General features: G+C 37.4%; 1 protein-coding gene across 1 annotated transcript in view; it reads left to right on the forward strand.

Moving 5' to 3' along the window:
• The window catches only part of CNGB3 (cyclic nucleotide gated channel subunit beta 3), a 57,725-nt gene extending 40,593 nt beyond the window's left edge, over positions 1–17,132 (forward strand). The window contains exons 11-19 of the mRNA XM_048939585.1: positions 3,121–3,262; positions 4,954–5,113; positions 5,541–5,638; positions 6,717–6,800; positions 8,269–8,387; positions 13,467–13,613; positions 15,552–15,766; positions 16,498–16,535; positions 16,893–17,132. Of these exons, the coding sequence (XP_048795542.1) occupies positions 3,121–3,262; positions 4,954–5,113; positions 5,541–5,638; positions 6,717–6,800; positions 8,269–8,387; positions 13,467–13,613; positions 15,552–15,766; positions 16,498–16,535; positions 16,893–17,132 (1,243 nt within the window). The remainder of the gene's footprint in view (positions 1–3,120; positions 3,263–4,953; positions 5,114–5,540; positions 5,639–6,716; positions 6,801–8,268; positions 8,388–13,466; positions 13,614–15,551; positions 15,767–16,497; positions 16,536–16,892) is intronic.
• The last annotated feature ends 3,064 nt before the right edge of the window (positions 17,133–20,196 follow it).

The raw sequence follows: 20,196 nt of genomic DNA on the forward strand, positions 1-20,196 counted from the left end.
ATAGACTTTTATGAGGAAGATATTTTCACTGGCATAACATTACAAGGTATCTTAAATGCAGTATTTCTAAACTTTTTCATACCTAGGACTTATTCTAGGAAAAAAAATCTAGAACCTGGATTGCCTGAAGGATAAACATCCTGGCTGCGCTGTGCAAAAGGAAAATCCCCTTCTTGTCTCATGTTGTTTGCTCTAACAGTAATCATACAGCAGTCAAGTAAGCCGTATGGTAAGCAGTGATGTTTTCCAGACTCTCTAGCTCACTGGAAGCAGAACTGCTGACACCACTGCAGCTGTAGTCTTTTTTTTTGCTGTCATTCCCTAAACAAATCTTGCAGTTTAATTTCTCAGGAAACTTGTTCCCTTCTATTTCAACTGTTCAACAGTTATGTCTGATGAAAAAAAAAACCAGTAAAATAAATAGAGAAGATAAAAACCTGTGCCTAAGAAACAGTGAATATCATGTCACTTTGCTAGTAGAAAAATTCCTTCAAAGTAAAATTCCAGAAAAACGCTCTGCATTAATGATGTCCTCAGAAAGAGGTGAGCAGCTGTGCAAAAATCCTGAGAATCTCCAAAGAAGCATAGCTAGGGCTCCTAAATTCTTCCAAGGAGCTGCTTCCATGTCAGATAGAGATGACCAGAATGGAAATTATATCATGGACAAACATGATAGATGTAACAAACCTGGCATTCAAGGTCATTGTGAATGAGAGAGTTGGTTAATTAGCTTCATTTCCTCTATAATTAGCACAGAAGTACTGCAAATTTCTTCCATTTTTATATTTATAGATTCTACCTGTTTCAAGCGCTACAAAATTCATGGCTGTAACGAATGAATATATTAACCTGCCCCATATGTCAAATCCCCTCAGACAAGATAGAGACATCATTTTACACCTATATCTGTAGTTCTTCTAACACAGAGCTGAGGCTTGCTCTTCCTTTTTCTTTGTGCTACAGAACTCAGAGAGAAAGCTGCCTATTACGAATATTTTGCTTGAAGCGTGAATAGGTGATGCTATTTTTGAGCCTAAGTTAAAATTTTGTATTGGTGTAATTTAGTTCTCCTTTCATCATCTCTAACAAGGAAAAATGACACATACACAATGAATTTTTTGACTTACGGACTCTGAATGGAAACTACCAGTTCTGTCTGTTAAAATCTAAAACACAAAAACTACAGTAGAAGTAATCACCACTACCGCATTTCAGAAATCTGAGAGCAAGAAAAATGTGATTGCGGTGAAAACAATAAAAAAAATTGCTTGGTAAATTCTGATGTTTTAGGTGAAGTACTTGAAAGCACATTCAAGTAATTTAAAATGGAACATTATTCATTGGAACTAGTTGTTATTGTGAGTTCATTCTCTTCTAATTGCACAAAACTGACCCTCCAATGGTATTATTAGATGGATCATTTAGTAGGGGAGTTCATATTTTAATAAGGATTTAAAGGAAGAACCACCAAATTAAAATGTACACCTGAAGACTGCAATCAGATCAGGGGACCTCAAAATCCAGGCACGCATGAGAGGATGCATGATAGATGCATGATACATGATAGTCTCAAAACATTCATCTCATAAACAATTTCTTCTTTCTTATTTTGGGGAGGAGTAGAGGGGTGGGGGGGAATCCTTTGTTTTGTGTGTGTTGTTTTGATTTTGTTTGCTTTTTTTATTTCAAACTCAATAAATCTCAATAGAGAGAACCTTGATTTTTCAGATACAGTCATCAGTGAAATGATAGGAAATCATACTTTTAATCATTATAAAAGTTGAAATCTAATTGTATAGAGAGTTATAAAATCAAATTCTAACGAGTGAACGAGTGTGAGGTTTTGAAAAACATTCCCACAACAGTTGTTTGTTCACTCGGGAAAAAAGGAAACAACAGCACATTCATGGCAATGATCAAAACTAATTAATCCCCAGACGCATACTATGGAGGATGCTACACTACTAATAGTACCATGCTTTAGCATGAAATTTTAAAAAGAGTTATAGAGATGCCAGTTTATTTACATAAAGATTTAGTATGGCTATTCTCATAAAATCTGAATAATTAACTCTGTACAGGTCCTTTTTTTTTTTTTTTTTTTTTTTTTTAATAAACTTGAATGGAATAGACTCTTTTATGCATGGGGCTCCAAAAAGAAAACTGTAAAAACAGAACAAAAATCTTTGGTCAAAGGACTCACTCTAGAGTACAGGAAGTGAGATAAAGCAAATGAGTACAGTGAAAGTCAATATAACCCACAAGTCACAATACAGTCTTAATAAGTGACCATTGCTTACTGCTATATCTGGCTTCCAGATGAAGAGAATTTTTGAGAAAAACTTGAAGGGTGTTCACATGGTAGCCATGGATAGCTCTTCCCAAGAATGGGGGAAAGTAGTAAAGAAGGCAAGAATATGTTCGCTGGAGAGGTAGAAAGGGTAGTGGAGGGCAGCCACTAGGAGAAGTTAATGCAGAAGCCAATCTTCTGGTGCTGCATTACAGAGAGGTTTGGAGCAGCTGGACTAACATGGAGCTTGCGAGAAGGTGTAGCTTCTATTTGACATGACACTGGAGGTAGAGACAAAAAAAGACCACTCAGAAGCAACGTGAATAAGGGGACAGAAAAATTAGGTGACTGCATTTCATTTGTCATACACAACATAAAGCTTCTCACTGCCATCATCAAATGAAACCACAGAAGACACTTTCAAGACATGCATGCATCTAGTCTGCTACTCATAAAATCTGTCAAGTCTTTACACCAAGTCTTCTTGAAGTCTGCCCACTCCTTGGCATCTTCACTGGTCAAATTCTAATGCAGTTATTTCTGCACAGGTAGCTTCACCTGTAGAAGTCTTCTGCATTGTTCCACAAAGTGAGTGGAGTGAAACAACTGATGCATTCTCTGTATATTGCATTTTGTTGTCAGTGAGAACACTCTGTTCAATGTGATTTACATAACTGTATCAACTAAAATTATAACTGTTCATAAAAAATGTTGAAGGTTTTTGGATTGAAAGGCATCACTGAAATGGCCAACCCAGGCATGTATATATTTAGCTTCAATCTGCAGTGCAAACCTGCAGTGGATAACAAAATCTCTGTCTGTATCCACAGGTACCTGAGGTGTTACTACTGGGCAGTTCGTACTTTAATCACCATCGGTGGCCTTCCAGAGCCACAAACATTGTTTGAGATAGTTTTTCAACTGCTGAATTTTTTCTTGGGTGTCTTCGTTTTCTCCAGCTTAATTGGTCAGGTACATCAAAAATCTAATAACTATATACGTTCAGAGTACTGCAATGTAAAGATAATACATCCAATTTTGTTCTATTTTTTTTCCAGGAAAAACTTCAGCTTCATTATGAATATCCCCCTTTTTACTATCATCCATACTAATTCTTCTGATCACTGCATGTGTTTACTGATTTCCCAGTTTTGTAACTTTTTGCTCACAGGCTGACCTAAAGCTGTTAATGGAAATGTCAGAATTTCTGTCAGACTAGAATTGTGCTCTCTTCCAGAAGACACAGAATATTTGTTAACCAGAAAACTGAATATTTATTTTGGCTTTCATTTACCAGGAGGGAAAGAAAAAGCCCATAGCAAAACAAATTAGTTATACTTTTAAAACAAGCATAATCCAGCATGAATGATATCCAGTATGAAACTGTTAAATTTGAGCTTTAAATCCATAGGTTTTAAAATACCTTGCCTCCAGAAAAACGAATGGTGAGACTCCTATGTCAAACTATATTGGATTTCTGTACAAATCATTCCAGATCTTTTGATTCATACATGTCTACTATTGGGAGAATTAAGAGGAAAAGATAAAGATGAAAACTGGTACAAGTTATTGGCTTAAATTTCAGAGTTTACAAGGGTGTAAGTCTATATTTTGCTAATTTGACATAACTGTCAAAGTAGATTTGCTTTTGGCAACCAGTGTGGTTAACTGCGGAATCAAAACTTACTATAAAAACAGCTTCATTTTAGTTCGTTGCAATTCCTGTTTATAAAAAGATCTTAAACTATTCCTGCTTAATGCACTTCTTTAAGACTGTTATTTCTTTTGTGATGAATTTTATTTCTGTAATCAGGAGCAGAACTTACCCCAGCAGCACACTGGGCCACTGCAGTATTAAGCCATTCTGCAAAATAAATTATATTTTTGTTGGAATGTCAAATCATGTTCCTGCACAAAAATGTTCAAGATCAACTTATGGCCTAAAGTGGATTTTTAAGACTGATCGAGAATCAGTTAACAATATAAAACTGACAGGATATTAGTTCTCTTGGTGCCAGCCAAAGTTATTACAGAAGTTTGGCCCAGTTTTTAGGGACAGGACAGGGGGGAATGGCTTTAAAATTTGATGTTAGATTTTAGGAAGAAATTTTTCACTCAAAGGGTGGTGAGTGCTGGCACAGGCTGCCCAGAGAAGCTGTGGATATCTCTTCCCTGGAGGCACTCAAGGCTAAATTGGATGGGGCCCTGGGCAGCCTGATCTGCTGGGTGGCAGCCCTGCCCATGGCAGGGGGTTGGAACTGCTGATCTTTAAGGTCTCCTTGAAATTAATTTTATGACTCTGTGGTACAACGTAATTCATTTCTGGCTTGTGTGGCACAACAAATGCAGAATAGCCTTATTACAGGTATTTAAGAAAACATTATCTGTATTTTTCATTCAATTCTAGAAATAAAAGAAGAATAAGCAGAAAAGCACAAATGAGTTATTTAAAAATTATAATGCAGTCTGTTTCTTTCACAATTAGCTTATGTCTTTGATGTTTTGAAAAAGCAGATGAAGCAACTCTATAAAACATAGAACTGAATGCATAATTAATCAGGAATTTTGTAAACAAATGTTTTACTCCTTTTTTATGTTGTTGACAAGATACTCAAATGAAGACTGTTTGTTGAAATGTGTAGTAACATAACTGATGTTTGCAGATGAGAGATGTAATTGGAGCAGCTACAGCAGGACAGAACTACTACCGTTCCTGTATGGATAACACCGTCTCCTATATGAACACATATTCAATTCCAAAACTAGTTCAAAATCGTGTTCGAACCTGGTATGAATACACATGGGACTCTCAGGGAATGCTGGGTAAGGCTTTCCAATTCCATTGACGTTCCAGCTTGAAGTGAGTGATCTCTGCAGATATGCTTATAAGGTGAAATGTACATTTCTTCTTTACTGAATTTCATGGGAGAGGGTGAGAGGAGGATATTCAATTTCCTTCAGAAAAGCAAAAAACTCCGAAGTAATATGACACTACATCACAAATTTTATTAATTTACATAATACTCCAGTTATATCTTTGGACAGCACACATAATACAAAAGAAAGTAAAGGTATATTAGCCATCTTCCTCATTTGAACTCAGGAATGCACTAATTACTTCACAAACTACTTGACTTCTGTGAAGTTATATTTCTATACAATGCTCATTTTTACAGACATTCTTTCTTTCCTTTATATCTGCATATTTTCCATCTAACAATGTTTTGATGTTTTTTGCTTTCTTTTTCAGATGAATCAGAATTACTGGAGCAGATGCCAACCAAAATGCAATTAGCCATTGCAATTGATGTCAACTTTGCCATTGTCAATAAAGTTGACCTATTCAAAGTAAGTACTTTAACAAAAGAATGCAGTAATGTGTGGTACTTGTAGGCTGGAAACCTTGTTTTTTTGTATCTTGCTACACAAAATAACATGTTTGTTAATACTCAAGGCAAACTATGTCTATTATATACCTAAGTCAGTGGAGACAGGACAGGAAAAAGCCAAGGGATGACTTTGGTTTTGTGTGTGTGTGTCAAATCAGAGATAAAAAGGAGCAAATGAGGTTAAGAAACAGTCTTGTCATACTGACCTGTTAAAGCTGATGTTATGGTCAGATCCTAAGTGATTGCAGAACATTACTAACCACAGCCAGATACAGAAAAATATGATTTTTGGTACAGTTCACCTTGCTGTCTACTGCTTAGCCCTGCCTGAGAGGTCACCAATATCACCTGTTCTGAGAACATAACTTCAATGTAGTGAAAGCTGTATTTCAGAAACATTTTGTTCAAAGAACTTCCTCATTGTTATCATGATAGGTTTCCTGAGAGACTGCTTTAAAGCAGTACTTAACATTGGATTTGTGATACAAAAAGTGGGAAGACATTGCATTTTTAGAAGTAATCTTGAAATACATTAAGCTTAACAGGTTTTTTTTTTTTAGGGCAATTGCAAGAAATCATGTTATCTCTGTTTAAACATTAAATAGTAGAACTGTTTCTGCAATATTTTCTAAAGACATGGCATTCACAGATTCATACCAACATTTTACATGATCTGCTTTTTTTTTCTGGATCAGTATTAAAAAATATATATAAATATATCCCTAAAAGATCTACTACCCACAGCAAATAACACTGTGTTTCCACAGCGTCAAACTTAGATGTACAGAAGCTTACTGCATTAAAAATAAAATAAAATAAAATAAAATAAAAAATTAGAGATATTCAACCCAAAGAGAACTGTGTTAGCATCTGAAATGAAAGTACTTTTGTCTCCTTTATGAGCTGGTCCTTGCCATGTTTTCCTTTTACCTGCCTCTTACAAAACCCTGGAGCATACATGCACTACTTTGCTATCCAGTGTAAGTACTAATAATCACTTGTGTTCTTGAATCAATACAGCATAATTCTTTTGACAGGGGTGTGATACTCAGATGATATACGACATGCTGCTAAGGCTGAAATCCATTGTGTATTTACCTGGTGATTTTGTCTGCAAAAAGGTGAGCTCTGTGGTGTAGTAATGCATAATAATATGTATTTTTGAAAAACGAGTTCAGATAAAGGTCAAAAGTAGCCTTCAAATAAAATTAATTCTGAGTGAAGTAGATAATATAAAAATAATTAAGATTCTGTGTATAATAACAAATCTGCTCTCAAGTTTCAACCTAGAACAAGACAATATGGATTTTATTATTATCTAACAAATTATGGTAGCATGGGAAAGTACTTACTGTAAATATGACTTATCTGGTGACACTTCATGAAGTCGATATTTAAAATGGAGCAAGCTCAATTTTTGTACAGTTATATATACAAACTTAGCCTACAGATCTCAATCCGTGATGCTTTGCATGTGCTTCATTTGCATATTACAAACTCTGAAGCTGAATTCCCAAGAGTGTAGAAAATACAGTGCATCCCATACTGCTCCCTATGGCAGGACAGTGCTCTGTATTCACTCCGTGCCATCTCCAAACTGTGAGCCGAATGCTGTCACATTGTCCCTTAGGATTTTAGATCATACATGGCCTTACATAACAAAGGTAGATGGCTCATCTTCTGACCAAGTGATCCCAAGTCTGTTTGGTCCAACAACCATAGCATCAGTAGGTAATCCTACTGATACTGTAACTTGTAGTAGGGAATAAAATCCTGTTGGAACTTGAGAGCTGGGAGCACCTCCTATGTGGGTGCACATTGGCCTCATCACACTTCACCTAGGAGGCTCTGACAGGTTTGCAGAAGCAGATTATGAGATAGAAGTATAAGCCATACGTTTTCAATTCTGGTGGTGTTGCTGCTGCATTTTCACTTTTAAATTGAAATTGCTGCTTTACTCCAGTAACATAAGCAGAAAAATAATTATTTTCCTGTCACTGAGATACAAAGAGTACTGTCATAATCATGTTTACTCCAGGTTGCCTGCTTTTTATGATGATACTGATGAATCTTAGCAGGTCTTGTGGAAGATAATAGTCAGGCTATAACCCCTTAAACCATCCAGTCATTACACAGAATTTCACAAATTTTAGAATGGCTGTTTATTCTTATTTTCCTTGTAAATTAGTTAAGCGAAGCTTGAAAGTAACAGAATGAAAACTATGAAGCACAGGCTTTTTTGCACTTCTCTTCATTAAATATGCTGCTGAATTACTTTTGTTTCCACTAGAATAGAAGATGAAAATGACTGATACAATCCTGGTTGTTATTAGTCTTCATTTTTTAGGTTGGCCTGGATGGTTTAACTCCTGCTCAAACACTGCCTCACATCAATTAGATACGCAAAGTCAGTCCTCACACTTGTGCTCAATGCTAGGCAAAGTAGCACAAACATTTATTTCTCCATAATGCTGGTAAAACTGTGCATGAGAAAGGGGAGAGACATTTACACAGATGTTTGTCAGATGATTGTACTCTAAAAAGAAAAACAATAAACAGTGATCATTATGTATGCATTTCTGTGTCTAGGGAGAAATTGGCAGAGAGATGTATATCATCAAACAAGGTGAAGTTCAAGTCCTTGGAGGCCCTGATGGCACAAAAGTCCTGGTTACACTACGAGCAGGAGCTGTATTTGGGGAGATCAGGTTGGTCCACCAGTGTTAATAACACTTTCCTCAGAAGTGGTTAACTAATGAGTGATTAAATAAATGTTTAGTTTCTTCCTGGTAAGCACGAGAGATTGCACGGAAAAGTTAGAAAGCTGGGTGAGATCAACCAAGAGAATGCTGAGCAGAGATGTACAGATAAGTGAGGGAAAGTCCATGTAAGTAAAACATCAGAGACTAATCTGCCAAGACCTCAGACTTGTAAACAACAAATAATGTATAATCAGTATTCAGAACAAGGTACACAAGGATACATGGATGGATTTCTCCCTCAGGATTTAAAAGGTTGAACATATCTTCCTATTCCAAAGTCTGCACAAAGGCGGAACCGAATGTATTTTATTGCCTGTATAGATAGACTAGCTGCCCTTACACGCTATGGAGTAAAAATGTTAATTTCCAACAAAGGAGGTAACAAATCTAAAATAGCAATACAGATTGATTCATTTATGAGCTGAAGTAGAGATTAAGTTGCTGAAAATCAGCATCTACATTTTCATATGTATTTGTTTAAGAGAATACAAAAAAGAAAAGGGCTGACAGACCAGGCTTTTGGGTCTAAGTTTCTCTGGAGGAGAAAACTTTCCTTGAGCAGTTACAAAAGTTTTTTATATTCTCCACGTAGCTGCTTTGCAAAATCCATTAGCTCTTCTTGCCTTGTTCACCAGTTAGACAAGTAAGAGCTAGATTTTAGGTACCGCATTCCCTACTGAGGTCAGACTGAGGGAAAGAAACAAAATACATGTGCTGCTGCATGTGATAAACTGGATTCTTGATTTCTTCCAGCTGCACTCTTGTTACTGTTAATCCTCTTAAAGGTAGCCTTAATCCATCTTTTCAAAAGTGGTAATCAGCTCTGTGTTAGGTTTATATTTATCTTCTGCTGCATCTCCCGTTGTGGTAGTGGAAACTTTCCCATTTATTCTGTAGTGGGTGCACAGAGCATTCTCAGAGCTGCACGTGGAGAACACTTGATATACCCCATAAATACAGACCTTCCTCGTTGAGTTGGAAAGTGAGGCTATATCAGATAAGGGCAAGAAGGTTATTTTAAAAGTGTTTCTCTGTGTGACAACACAATACAAGAGCAAAGCTTCAAAACAAAATGGCGTGTTGTGTGCTAAGCAGAAAGTCTCAGAACGCAGTGATTTTCAGGTAGGAACAGGTACTGAAAAGGTAAAAGAAAAGCTGCAGCATCCCAGAGATATAATACATACACAGTTTTCAATTATTTATTAGTTCTGCATTTGGAGCAAGGACATTTGTTTTCAAACTGAGGAATGTTCATGACTGATTTGAAAACAAGGAAAAGATTTTCAATGTTTTGATCTAACAAAAGTGGGGACTTATTTCCAGATGAGATCCACACAGCTGCCTTTAAAGATTCATTTCCCAGTATGTTTTACTCTTCACATAGTTGCCAGGATGGCCAGCAAAGCCCTCAGCAATGCTTTAAACTTATGCTAGTCGTCTTGTTTTATTCATCATTGACCTACTGTGTTGGTGGAGACAGCATACTGCTACAGACCCTGTTACTTTGCATATAAATGACAGGCAATGGATAAACCTAAGGGGAAAACACATAGCAACTGGCAGAAATCTCTGAAATTGAAAAGCAAAGACATGAAGCACTAAGTATACCAGCAGAAATTTATCCTTTTCCTTGTGGCAGTATGTTAGAAAATAATGAGTTTATACAGTGCCCTTCTGTACAAGCTCTGTCAAGGTCTTCTGAGTACTGTACAGCAGAGGAAAATGAAAAAGAAAAGGCCTTTAATGAATGAAATATTGCTTTATTTAGCACATCCAGGTTTTCTCCTCAGCATTCATACTCTGGTAAGCACCTGGTATTGAACTGTCATAATTTCCACCTGATTTTTTGAATCAAGATTTGTGTAGAGAATCGTGTCAGCTTCATTCTGAGTGGTTTAATCATATGAATTATAAGATACTAGCTATTTAATCTCACGGTTCGAAATGCTTATAAATCATGCTTTTAAAGTCTCTATGGGCAAAGGAGTTGAAGACAACAAAGAATGTTCATTCATTTCAAAAATATTTCCTGAATTATAATAGGAGGCCAATGCAAGACTGATGTTCAACCCAGTCCTTTGCCAATCCTGTTTTAAAAATTATTGCAGATATAGATTAAGCAATAGGAGCTGCCTTCCAATGAACATCTTACCCTCATTACTACTTTCCTGTACTGATAATGTCATTTTAGGGAAAGAAAAATAATCCCAGCAATACAGGCAAAAAGAATGCAGACAACTGAGAAAAGAAGAAATTCAAGAGAGGGGAACTACAATACAACACTTCATTAACCCAGAGAACTGTACACATCAAGCTAGCTGTCCTAAATCATCCACTTATTATTACCTCACTGGAACAATTTCCCATCAGAAAATGGAAATTCTGGAAAAATAGCAGCATTTTTGGCAGGAAGATTTCTAAGTATTTGGCTTTGTGTTTAGCCTTTCAGTGGTGTTGTAACTTTAACTTCCCTTTAAAAACTCAAAAACTAAAGGGAATATTTGTGAAAGACTGAGTTTCTACTTTGGCCCAGCAGCAGTAGCTGCTGCTTTTCAGTGAACTCTGACATTTCAGGTCTGACTTTCGGCTCAGACACGTGATCCAGACTCTTTCCTGATTTAGCAGCTCTTTCCAGATGTACAGATATGCCCAGTTGAAGAGCTACCACACTGCACATTCAGTTGATATGCACATCATTCCCTGGATCAGTTTGCTAATTTCAATGAACGGCTGCTTCCTAGTGTGCTCAGCTATAAAAAAGAAATAGATACGCTAAGTCATTGCTTTGACAACTTCATACCTCCAGATTTAAATTGCTATCGTAAGAATTCAGAAGTTATCATCTCATGTAAGTATAAAATCATTTCAGGCTAACTGCAGTAAAAACCATAAGGTAAAAAGGCAATTTTCCTTATTACTGTAGATGTTATAGCATCAAGAACAACTGTAGGGACAATGCCAATTATTTGTAAATATTTAGTCTACCACACAACTTTTAGCAGATTGGCCAAAACAGAGTCCATAATGCTGTTTTAGTCAAAGAGGATTCTGTTTGAGCAATGACTGCCTCCCTCATAAAATTCCCCTCACGTCATCACCGCAAGAAAAGAGCTGTTCTCTTTAGTCCTATCTGCCTCAACAAAATGAGCTTGTTATTAGGAAAGCCTGAAAATGATTGTACAATTACTTGTTGAGAAGTGATTTATCAGAAGTCAAAAACTGTTTGCAATTTTCTCCAACTGCTTTTCTTATTGTGCAAATACTTTTCTGCCTGGAAACTGTACAGGATTGTAAAAGAATAATATGCTGCATTTTATACTTGACTTAATAGGTTGATTCTTATCTTGAATAGCAGCAAAACTTTATGTCTGTGTAAAAATAGCCTCATACACAGAATTCAGAGGTCTTGTGATCCTTTATAAATCAATAATATTATCAGTAGAATCTAATGCTTATAAATACTATATGTATATCCTTAATACTAAAAAGTAGCATGGGTATATCCTGATCAGTATTGATGATAAGTACAAACTCATTTCTGATAGGGTCAAGACTATCCTTTATCAATAACTTTTAAATTTAGGTATTATAAAATAAACTCATTTCTGATAGGGTCCAGACTATCCTTTATTAATAACCTTTAAATTTAGGTATTATAAAATATTCTTTTATGCAGTAACACACTGTGAAACATTTTAGGGAAAAATCTCTACGATGAATCTCCTCAAATAGTGACAAAGCAATTTTACTACTAAGAGTAAAATGCAGCTTCTATTGCTTAACATCAAACATTAATCATAGAATCCTTAGAGTTGGAAGGGACTTCTGAAGGCCATCTAGTTCAACCCCCCTGCACTGAAGAGGGACTCCACAGCTAGATTTGTAGTATGTTCAATGCTGTGAATTAACTCTTTTCATTTCATTTTCTTCATTCAAAATGGACAATTTAATTTTTATGTAGATATCCTTCCTATGTCTAACCCCTGCTAAATAAGCTGGTCTTACACTTTACTTTCTAAACAAAATAGCCTTCAGTCTCTGACAGACACATTTGTAACTGTCAGCTTGAAAGGTCTTCCAAATCCATATTCTTAAACTTGCCAACATCCAAATGTGAGACGTGAGAAAACTAAAACCCTACTCAAGTTATTCACTCAGGAAAACTACAATTCTTGGAGTCATTTATCCATTGTAAATATGCCTTCAATTATAATGTTCTCATGCTGCTCTCCCTATTGTATTAAATCATTTTCAACAATAAAAATGAGGAAATGCCAAGTTCACACAAGGACTAAAACAGATGCAGTCCTTGCTGTGGAGTCTCTTGGGAGAAACATGTGTCCAGAGAAGGACAACAAAGCTGTGAAGAGTCTAGAGCACAAGTCCTACAGGAGTGGCTGAGGGATTGTTCAGTCTGGAGATGTGGAGGCTCAGGGGAGACCTTATCACCTTCTACAACTGCCTGAAAGGAGGTTGTGGGTAAGGGGGAAAGTTGGCCTTTTGTCCCAGTTAACAGCGACAGGATGAGAGGGAATGGCCTCAAATTGCACCAAGGGAAGTTCTCCTTGAATATCAGGAAATACTTATTCTCCAAAAAAGTAGTAATGCACGAGCAGAGGCTGCTCAGGGAGGTGGTAGAGTCACTATCCCTGGAAGTGTTCAAGAAGTGTGGTGTGGCACTGAGAGATGTGATTAGTGGGCATGGTGGTGATGGGTTGATAGTTGGACTGTATGATCTTAGTGGTCTAATCCAACCTCAATCATTCTATGATTCTGCGACACGTGTCTTCTCAGCAAGACTTTCCACAGTCCAGGACCAACAATCCTGACCTGAAGTGACAATATGTCTTCTTGATATAAGAAGATATTTCCAATCACAACTGCAAAGGGATTTCACAGAAATCAGATAGAACACTTGGGTACATTAGTGACCTGTTTTATTACGTTTTCAGTGGAAAACCAACTTCAGAGGTTCCTCACTAAGTCAAGTAGTGAGGTGAATAACAATGTTTATTTTCATTGCAGCCTATTAGCCGCAGGTGGAGGAAATCGAAGGACTGCCAACGTGGTGGCTCATGGTTTTGCCAACCTTTTCATTCTAGACAAGAAAACACTCAATGAAATCTTGGTGCATTACCCTGACTCAGAAAAACTTCTGATGAAGAAAGCGAAGTATGTCCTAAAAATTTTTTTAAATTACTGTGTTTAGCTTTTTAATGGATAGTTGTGGCTCCTAGACATATTCCCATTCATTTATCTGGAGAATAATGTAAACACATTTGTATTTAGAGGTCAGATTTGTCTGCTAGTACATATAGGAAGCCATGCTTTCATGTCAGGAATTCCAATACTTGTGAGAACGTGGTAAATAGAAGAAAGTCCTGAGTGCAGCTGCACTTCAGGTAACAAAACAAGAGGCACAGATGTATATTAGGACAAAACTCCTTACGTAGACAAGAAGTCAGAAAATGCAAGACAGATGTGAGTTAAGCTGCAGGTTTTCAAAGATGCAACCAAACACCTGCAATTAGTTCTATAGAGATATGCTTCGATGTACCCACTGGCTTGCACAGAAGCTGATCTAAAGTAACACCTGGTAAGATGAAAGATAAGCACACAGGTCTGAAAGGTGTCCATTCTGTGCAAAGAGATTCTGAAACAGGATTTCAAATCAGAACTGCTTCTTGTCCTCCTTTCGCTGGAATGCAGTTTACCCTGGCTTTGACAGGGCAAAATGCTGTCATATTTTGCCATAAGATTATGAACATGATTGCCTTACTACCTTGTAAAAAATTGAAATGCATGAATAAGACCAATAGCACACACTTTTGGCTTTCAGACTCAGTGAGGGACCCCTAAACAGGCTGATGCGATGTCCATGGCATCAAGCAAGGTAGAGGTAGATGCACAGATCTTGCCCGTCTGCTAAGTGTTTTCACATCTGCGGTCTTCAGAGATTAGACTTCAACACCAACAGGTAGAAAGACAGAACAAGCTCACCGACTGATCATCCCCAGCAATTATCCTTCCTGACTTCCAGCTTGTTTCTAAACAGTGGTACAGTCATCATTACTTCTTATTTCTGTTTCTATGCCCTGCACTATCTTCTCCTGCTTCCTTGCCCACTGTAATCATATCCTGCTAAATCACTGCATTCTGCTTTCTCCGTGCAACTTCTCTCAATGGTAGGAGTTTAATAATTACCCATCCTTCATATCTACATCCCCATGTGGGCCCAAAGCCCTCTCTAGATATCAATCTTAAGAAGGTTTTGTAATTTAAAAAATGCACAATTTAAAAACCTGTGCAATTAGAAAATTATGTAGTGCCTTTCTTGTACTGAAGGCCATGTATTCTGCTCACCTGTCTGAGTATTTACTAAGTCTGTGTATGCTCTGTGCATCATCAGCCACGTCTCCAGAAGAATTAGGCACCAACAGAAGACTTGTGTTATTTTGACAGAGATTTGCAGCTCAAATTTGGAATCAAACTATCAGTGTTCCCAAAGTTACAAAATATGAATTTCTACCATCATCATTCATTCTCACTTCCTCCAATTATGGTTGCCAACCAGCACAGCTACTGAAAGATGTGAAAATCTAGTAATTTTCATATACTCGGGGTAATTTACTGAAGAAGACCAAAATATGCACCACTACCTGACATGACTTAGGCTAAAAGTTTGGTTAACAGTTACTTCCTCAAGAATCAGTTAAACTCCAGAGTAATAAATGCTCTCTGAATTTGTATCCAGACATTCAGCAGAGAGACTTTCTGCCTCTTGTACAAGGCATCCTTCCCCTGCCACTATTTCTCACCTTATAAAACATATCTGCTTTGTAATACTTTAATTCGAGCCTACACTAGTTTAAGCTGTAAGAAATGAGAAAGCAACTCCAAATTAAAACAGTATCCTTCAATTTACTTAGATACTACCAAAGCCAATAAAGCCCTCACCCTTACCTGCTTTCCTCCTGCCATTGAATCTAGGATTAAAAAAAATTTCTAGAGAAGTTGTCAGCTGTTCATCCACACATGACATTTAGTTTTGCCAGAACTTTTCCAGGTTTCACTGCACTGCTGTGTGTCCCCATTCCTTCCTGCCTCCAGGGTGTTGCTGAAAGAGAAGGGGAAACCTGCTCCTGGACCACCAGTGCAGCAGCCCCGGGGCTTGACCAGTCTGTTTGGGCAAAAACAGGAAACTCCAAAACTGTTTAAAGCGATGTTTGGAGCTAAAGGAAAAGGAGGCCTTGCTAAGCTGCTGCAGCTGAAGAGAGAACAAGACATTCAGGTAATGTCACAGATAACAGAACAGATTCTGTCAAGTGCTGGATAGAGAAGTAGGAAATATACTGGGAGGCTTGGGCAAATGGAACAGATGGAAACACAGCTTTAGAGCAATGAGTAGCAAAAACTCCAAGTAGCTGAGATGCAGTCATGGTAATTAATCTCTGTAAATTTGGACTGTAGAATTTGGCTCAAATCTTTCTTGGTCTGAACCCTAGGAAAAACAGAGAAAAACAAGAGCAAGGAAAACATAAGCAAACATAAACTCTCAAGAAAAGAAAGGATAAAAGAGACACTAAAAGATACTAAGAGCATCTGATCTTCTAATTTTATACATACAGAAGTGAACACAACTGTCCAAATGCAGTAATCCTATCCAGTTGACTGAAGCATAAAGAGAGCTTTCCAGTTCAAAGTCAGACCTTTGCTAATAAGAAATCTTGAAAACAACATTTCAAGTAGAGACCACACAGCTAGATCTGTTTAAATATGTGACACTGTGCATTTATGAGAAAGCTTACTTCAGTTGATTAAAAAAAATTCCTACCTTATATTCTGTTTAGAGAAACATTCATATTAGTAAGAACCTGTTCAGTTTTAAGTATTTGCCCAGAAGAGGCACAATACTTTTCTGGCTTTTATAGCTACTGTTGGGCCGTGTTTTTACTGTCTTTTAAATGAAATAAAGGACTTTGCTTAAATGAGAGACTACAACAGCAAGACTGAAGCAGAAACTTCACCAAATTTAACGCATATTTGCAAACTTTAGCACAAATAGGCTTGGCCAAGGAAATGAGGCACTGGAGAGTATGTTGAGAATCACATAACACTTTTTCTTTCTATACCTGCATAAGTGCATAAAGGAAGGTGAGACCTGAGGAAAGGTTTTGTTCACCAAAGCTTGCCTGTTTTGTCCAGCTGTATTAATGAGAAATAGATACTATCGCTACCCACAAGCTCTTCCTAGTTTTATTGTTTACTGATCTTGAAATAGTATTTTTCACATAGAAACTGATTTTCAGCAGCTGAATACAAGTTTATATACAAGTTGAGTCCTATTAATCTTAGCATCCCATGCCATGCTTTACCACTGTATATACAGTGCAGAATTTTTTCCTGAATTTGTTTTGCAGCATTTGAAAACGTTTAACATTTTGGTTATAGGAACATGAAGCTGAAGCGCAGGAGACTGAAAAAGAGGAGAAGAAACCACCAGAGCCTGCAGCCCCATCTGCACCCCCTCCGAAAAAGGAAGAGCCAGAAGCAGACACTAAGCCTAAACCACATGCAGTTATGCACAGAGGAACCACTAATGAGTCTCTGATCATCACTATGACTCCTTCCCCCAGAGCAGGAGAAGGAGAGATCCTTAAAGTTGAAGCTAAAGAGAAGAAAAACAAATAGATGGTACTTTGGGCCGCGTTTTGTTGAACTCGAAGGGCTCAGTGTGACTTTGCCTTTGGGTACAGAAGATAGAAATAGAGGCTACTCAAGAGAGAATCTACCCCAGCTATTTTTCTTCCCTCCTCTCCTGAGGCAACGGGACAAATTGTTTGTACACTTACATCTTAATCTTGAGTCTGAAGAGAGAACTGCTTGTGTAATAGGAATTAGATATCTGATTGCATTTCAGAACAGCTTGCTTCTTTGTTGATCTATGCTCTCCATTCTCTCTTACTCTGCCTTGTTCCTGCTTCTCCTTTTCCCTCTCCTGTTTATTCTCTCTTCCTTATTATTTTTCCTCTTTGTTAGTTTGCTTGTAATTTTCATGTCTGTTCTGCTCTACTTTCTTTTCTGGTTTCCTATAGCTGTCCTGTTCCTTGTTACTTCACTACTATTGCTGAGGTTACTCATGTTTCTGTCAATCCTTCTCTCCCCTCCCCTTATACTTCTAATCAGCGACACGCTTTTGTGACAGCATTGGTCAGCACAGAAGACTCTGATGCTCAGCATTAGGATGTCTTAGCTCAGGACAGACAGTTACAAAATAAAACCATATAAATAAATTAATACAAAAATCACAACATACAATATGGGGAATCAGGCTGTGTAATTACTGCTAGCTTCCTGAAAGCAAAAGCATCATTCCAGGTGTCTGTATTGACTCTGGTGAGTTAGATCAGCAGAATTAAGATACTTCCCACATGCCCTTGGGGAGCAACCTTTAACTTTTGGTTGTTGATTTACACACTTCACCTTCTCAAGGGGTTGGATATTAATACTGCTCTCTGAAGAGCAACCATTTGATTCTGGCTAATTTTTTTGAAGAACCTCTTATCTAGAGTGGCCAATTTAGAAATAAGAGCAGTTTTATAATAAGCAAGATTTACACTTTTTGGCCATGTGCTACACAATTCCAAGAGGCTGAATGCTCCAGTTGTTCACTTCCGCCACAGATCTCACCTGATAGCAACAAATGAGCCACACACCTTACAGGGTGGGCTACATCATACCTATGAACTAAAGCAAATCGTTTGCCTAGAAAGCTCTCTCAGCTGTGTCACTGACAAGAAGCTACCAAAGTCAACCTTCTGCACAGACTCAAAGCAAAAAGGGATATAAATTAAAAAAAAGATGAAGCAGTGTTTTAAGCCTAATTCTCAACTGCTTTCATTTTACACTTAACATGTTACAAATATCTAAAAAAAAGAAAAAAAAAAAACAACCACAAGAAAACCCTCCTCAGTAACCATCTAAATTCTTCTATGAGTTTGTCTCCTCTCCCAGTCTACTTTCAGTCCCCAGTGCAAGCATAGTACTGGGAACTACAATCATTATCCAGATGCCTGCAAACAAATCATAAGGGCAGATTTTACAGTTCCTCAGCTGAACAGACAACCACGATACAAGGAAAACACCATGCCATAGTGGAAAAAAAATACCTTCACAAGCTATTTATGCTCACATGGGCTACAAATTGTGCAAGTCTATCCTATAATGCCTTTGAATACAATCATAGGCATAGCTGCAGAATCTGTGGGCATCTTGGCTGAGGAAAAAATAGATGATTGAATTCTGTATATTCTAAACAACCTACGACGTGGCTGAAAAACAAATCTCTCTCAAAAAGAAAATTCTGTTGTATTAATAGTGAGGTCAAGGTTTAACATGGGAAGAACCATCTTTATTGGTCTGTCATATGCTATTTGATATGTAAGAAAAGAAAGGATGCCACATAATAGTGGTACAAAATGGTATCACACACCAATAAATGAGTAGTTCTTTGTGTCCATCTGGGACATCTCAATACAGGATCAAAATGAGAAGTACTACAAGACTGCTTTAAAATGCGAGGCCTACTGTGAATATTAAAGATCTATGAATTCATTTCAATACACAGCTCTTAAATGACTTTTTGAGGGACAGTTTTCAAAACATTAAGTGGGAAAAAAGCACATAAACCCCCATATGTTTACATTTTGATATTGATGAGTGAAGCAAAAAATACAGTCCCCTTCCACCAATACAAATTCTGTCAGGTCTTCAAAACAAACACTTCCATGGTTGGTAATATTGAAATTGAACCATGTATTTTCAAATATTAAGGTCTGAAATGGCAGCAGTCGATGTCGCACTGGAGCAACAGAGCTGCTGCTTCACAACAGCTCTCAGCAACTGGGGTTTGCAAGGGGAGCTTGCCAGTTGTCTTCAAAACTATCTAGCTATGCAAAGCTCTCTTGTTCCTTAGATCCAAAATGAAAGTGTCAGTGCTTAAGCTCAGGGTTACATGAAGTCACACCCATTTGTTTTTCTGACTTCTGACTTATCTGCTGTTATTTCCTAGAATCCATCTATATTTCTGAGTGGGGACGGGCAGGAAGGATACAGGAGTTCAAAATTCAGCTATTTGTTGGATTTTCACAGAAAGAACACCATGCAGCACAAGACACCTCAAGATATGTTCCTTGTGTGCATTAAACCTCCTGAAACTGATTTTACCCTGTGGACTCTTCATTTGTACAGAAATTGAGTGAACCACAATAGAGCCTCTACATGGTTTACTAAGGTACTGTATGGCATTACACACCACCGTGACACTATGACTCCAGTAAGTCTGAGTTTCACAGTAAATCATCTGTCTTGACTACACCTGAATGTCAGTGAAGGGCCATTGGGTTTGAAATTTGCTTATTTTTTAAATCTCTGCACTTCTCTACTTAAAACATAGATGCCATGGAGAAGAAAAAATACTTGGAAAAACTGATAATAAGTGCATATTTCAGCATGAGACAGTCACTGCTAAAACTATCCAATTTCAGAATATCACGTTGATAAAGTCAGTACATTATGTTTTATGAAATACAGACTGCACGTTCACAACCACCAAGTAAGAAGGCATTTTTCCCCTCTATCAATATATATTTACCTAAGCTGCTCAGCCTGTGCAATACTCATCTCAACGATTACAAAAACAGTATTCGTCGTTCCAAAGAAAATGCTGAATACAAAAGCACGACAGAAGACAATA

Source organism: Lagopus muta, chromosome 3, assembly GCF_023343835.1.
Source record: "Lagopus muta isolate bLagMut1 chromosome 3, bLagMut1 primary, whole genome shotgun sequence".
Taxonomy (NCBI): Eukaryota; Metazoa; Chordata; class Aves; order Galliformes; family Phasianidae; genus Lagopus; species Lagopus muta.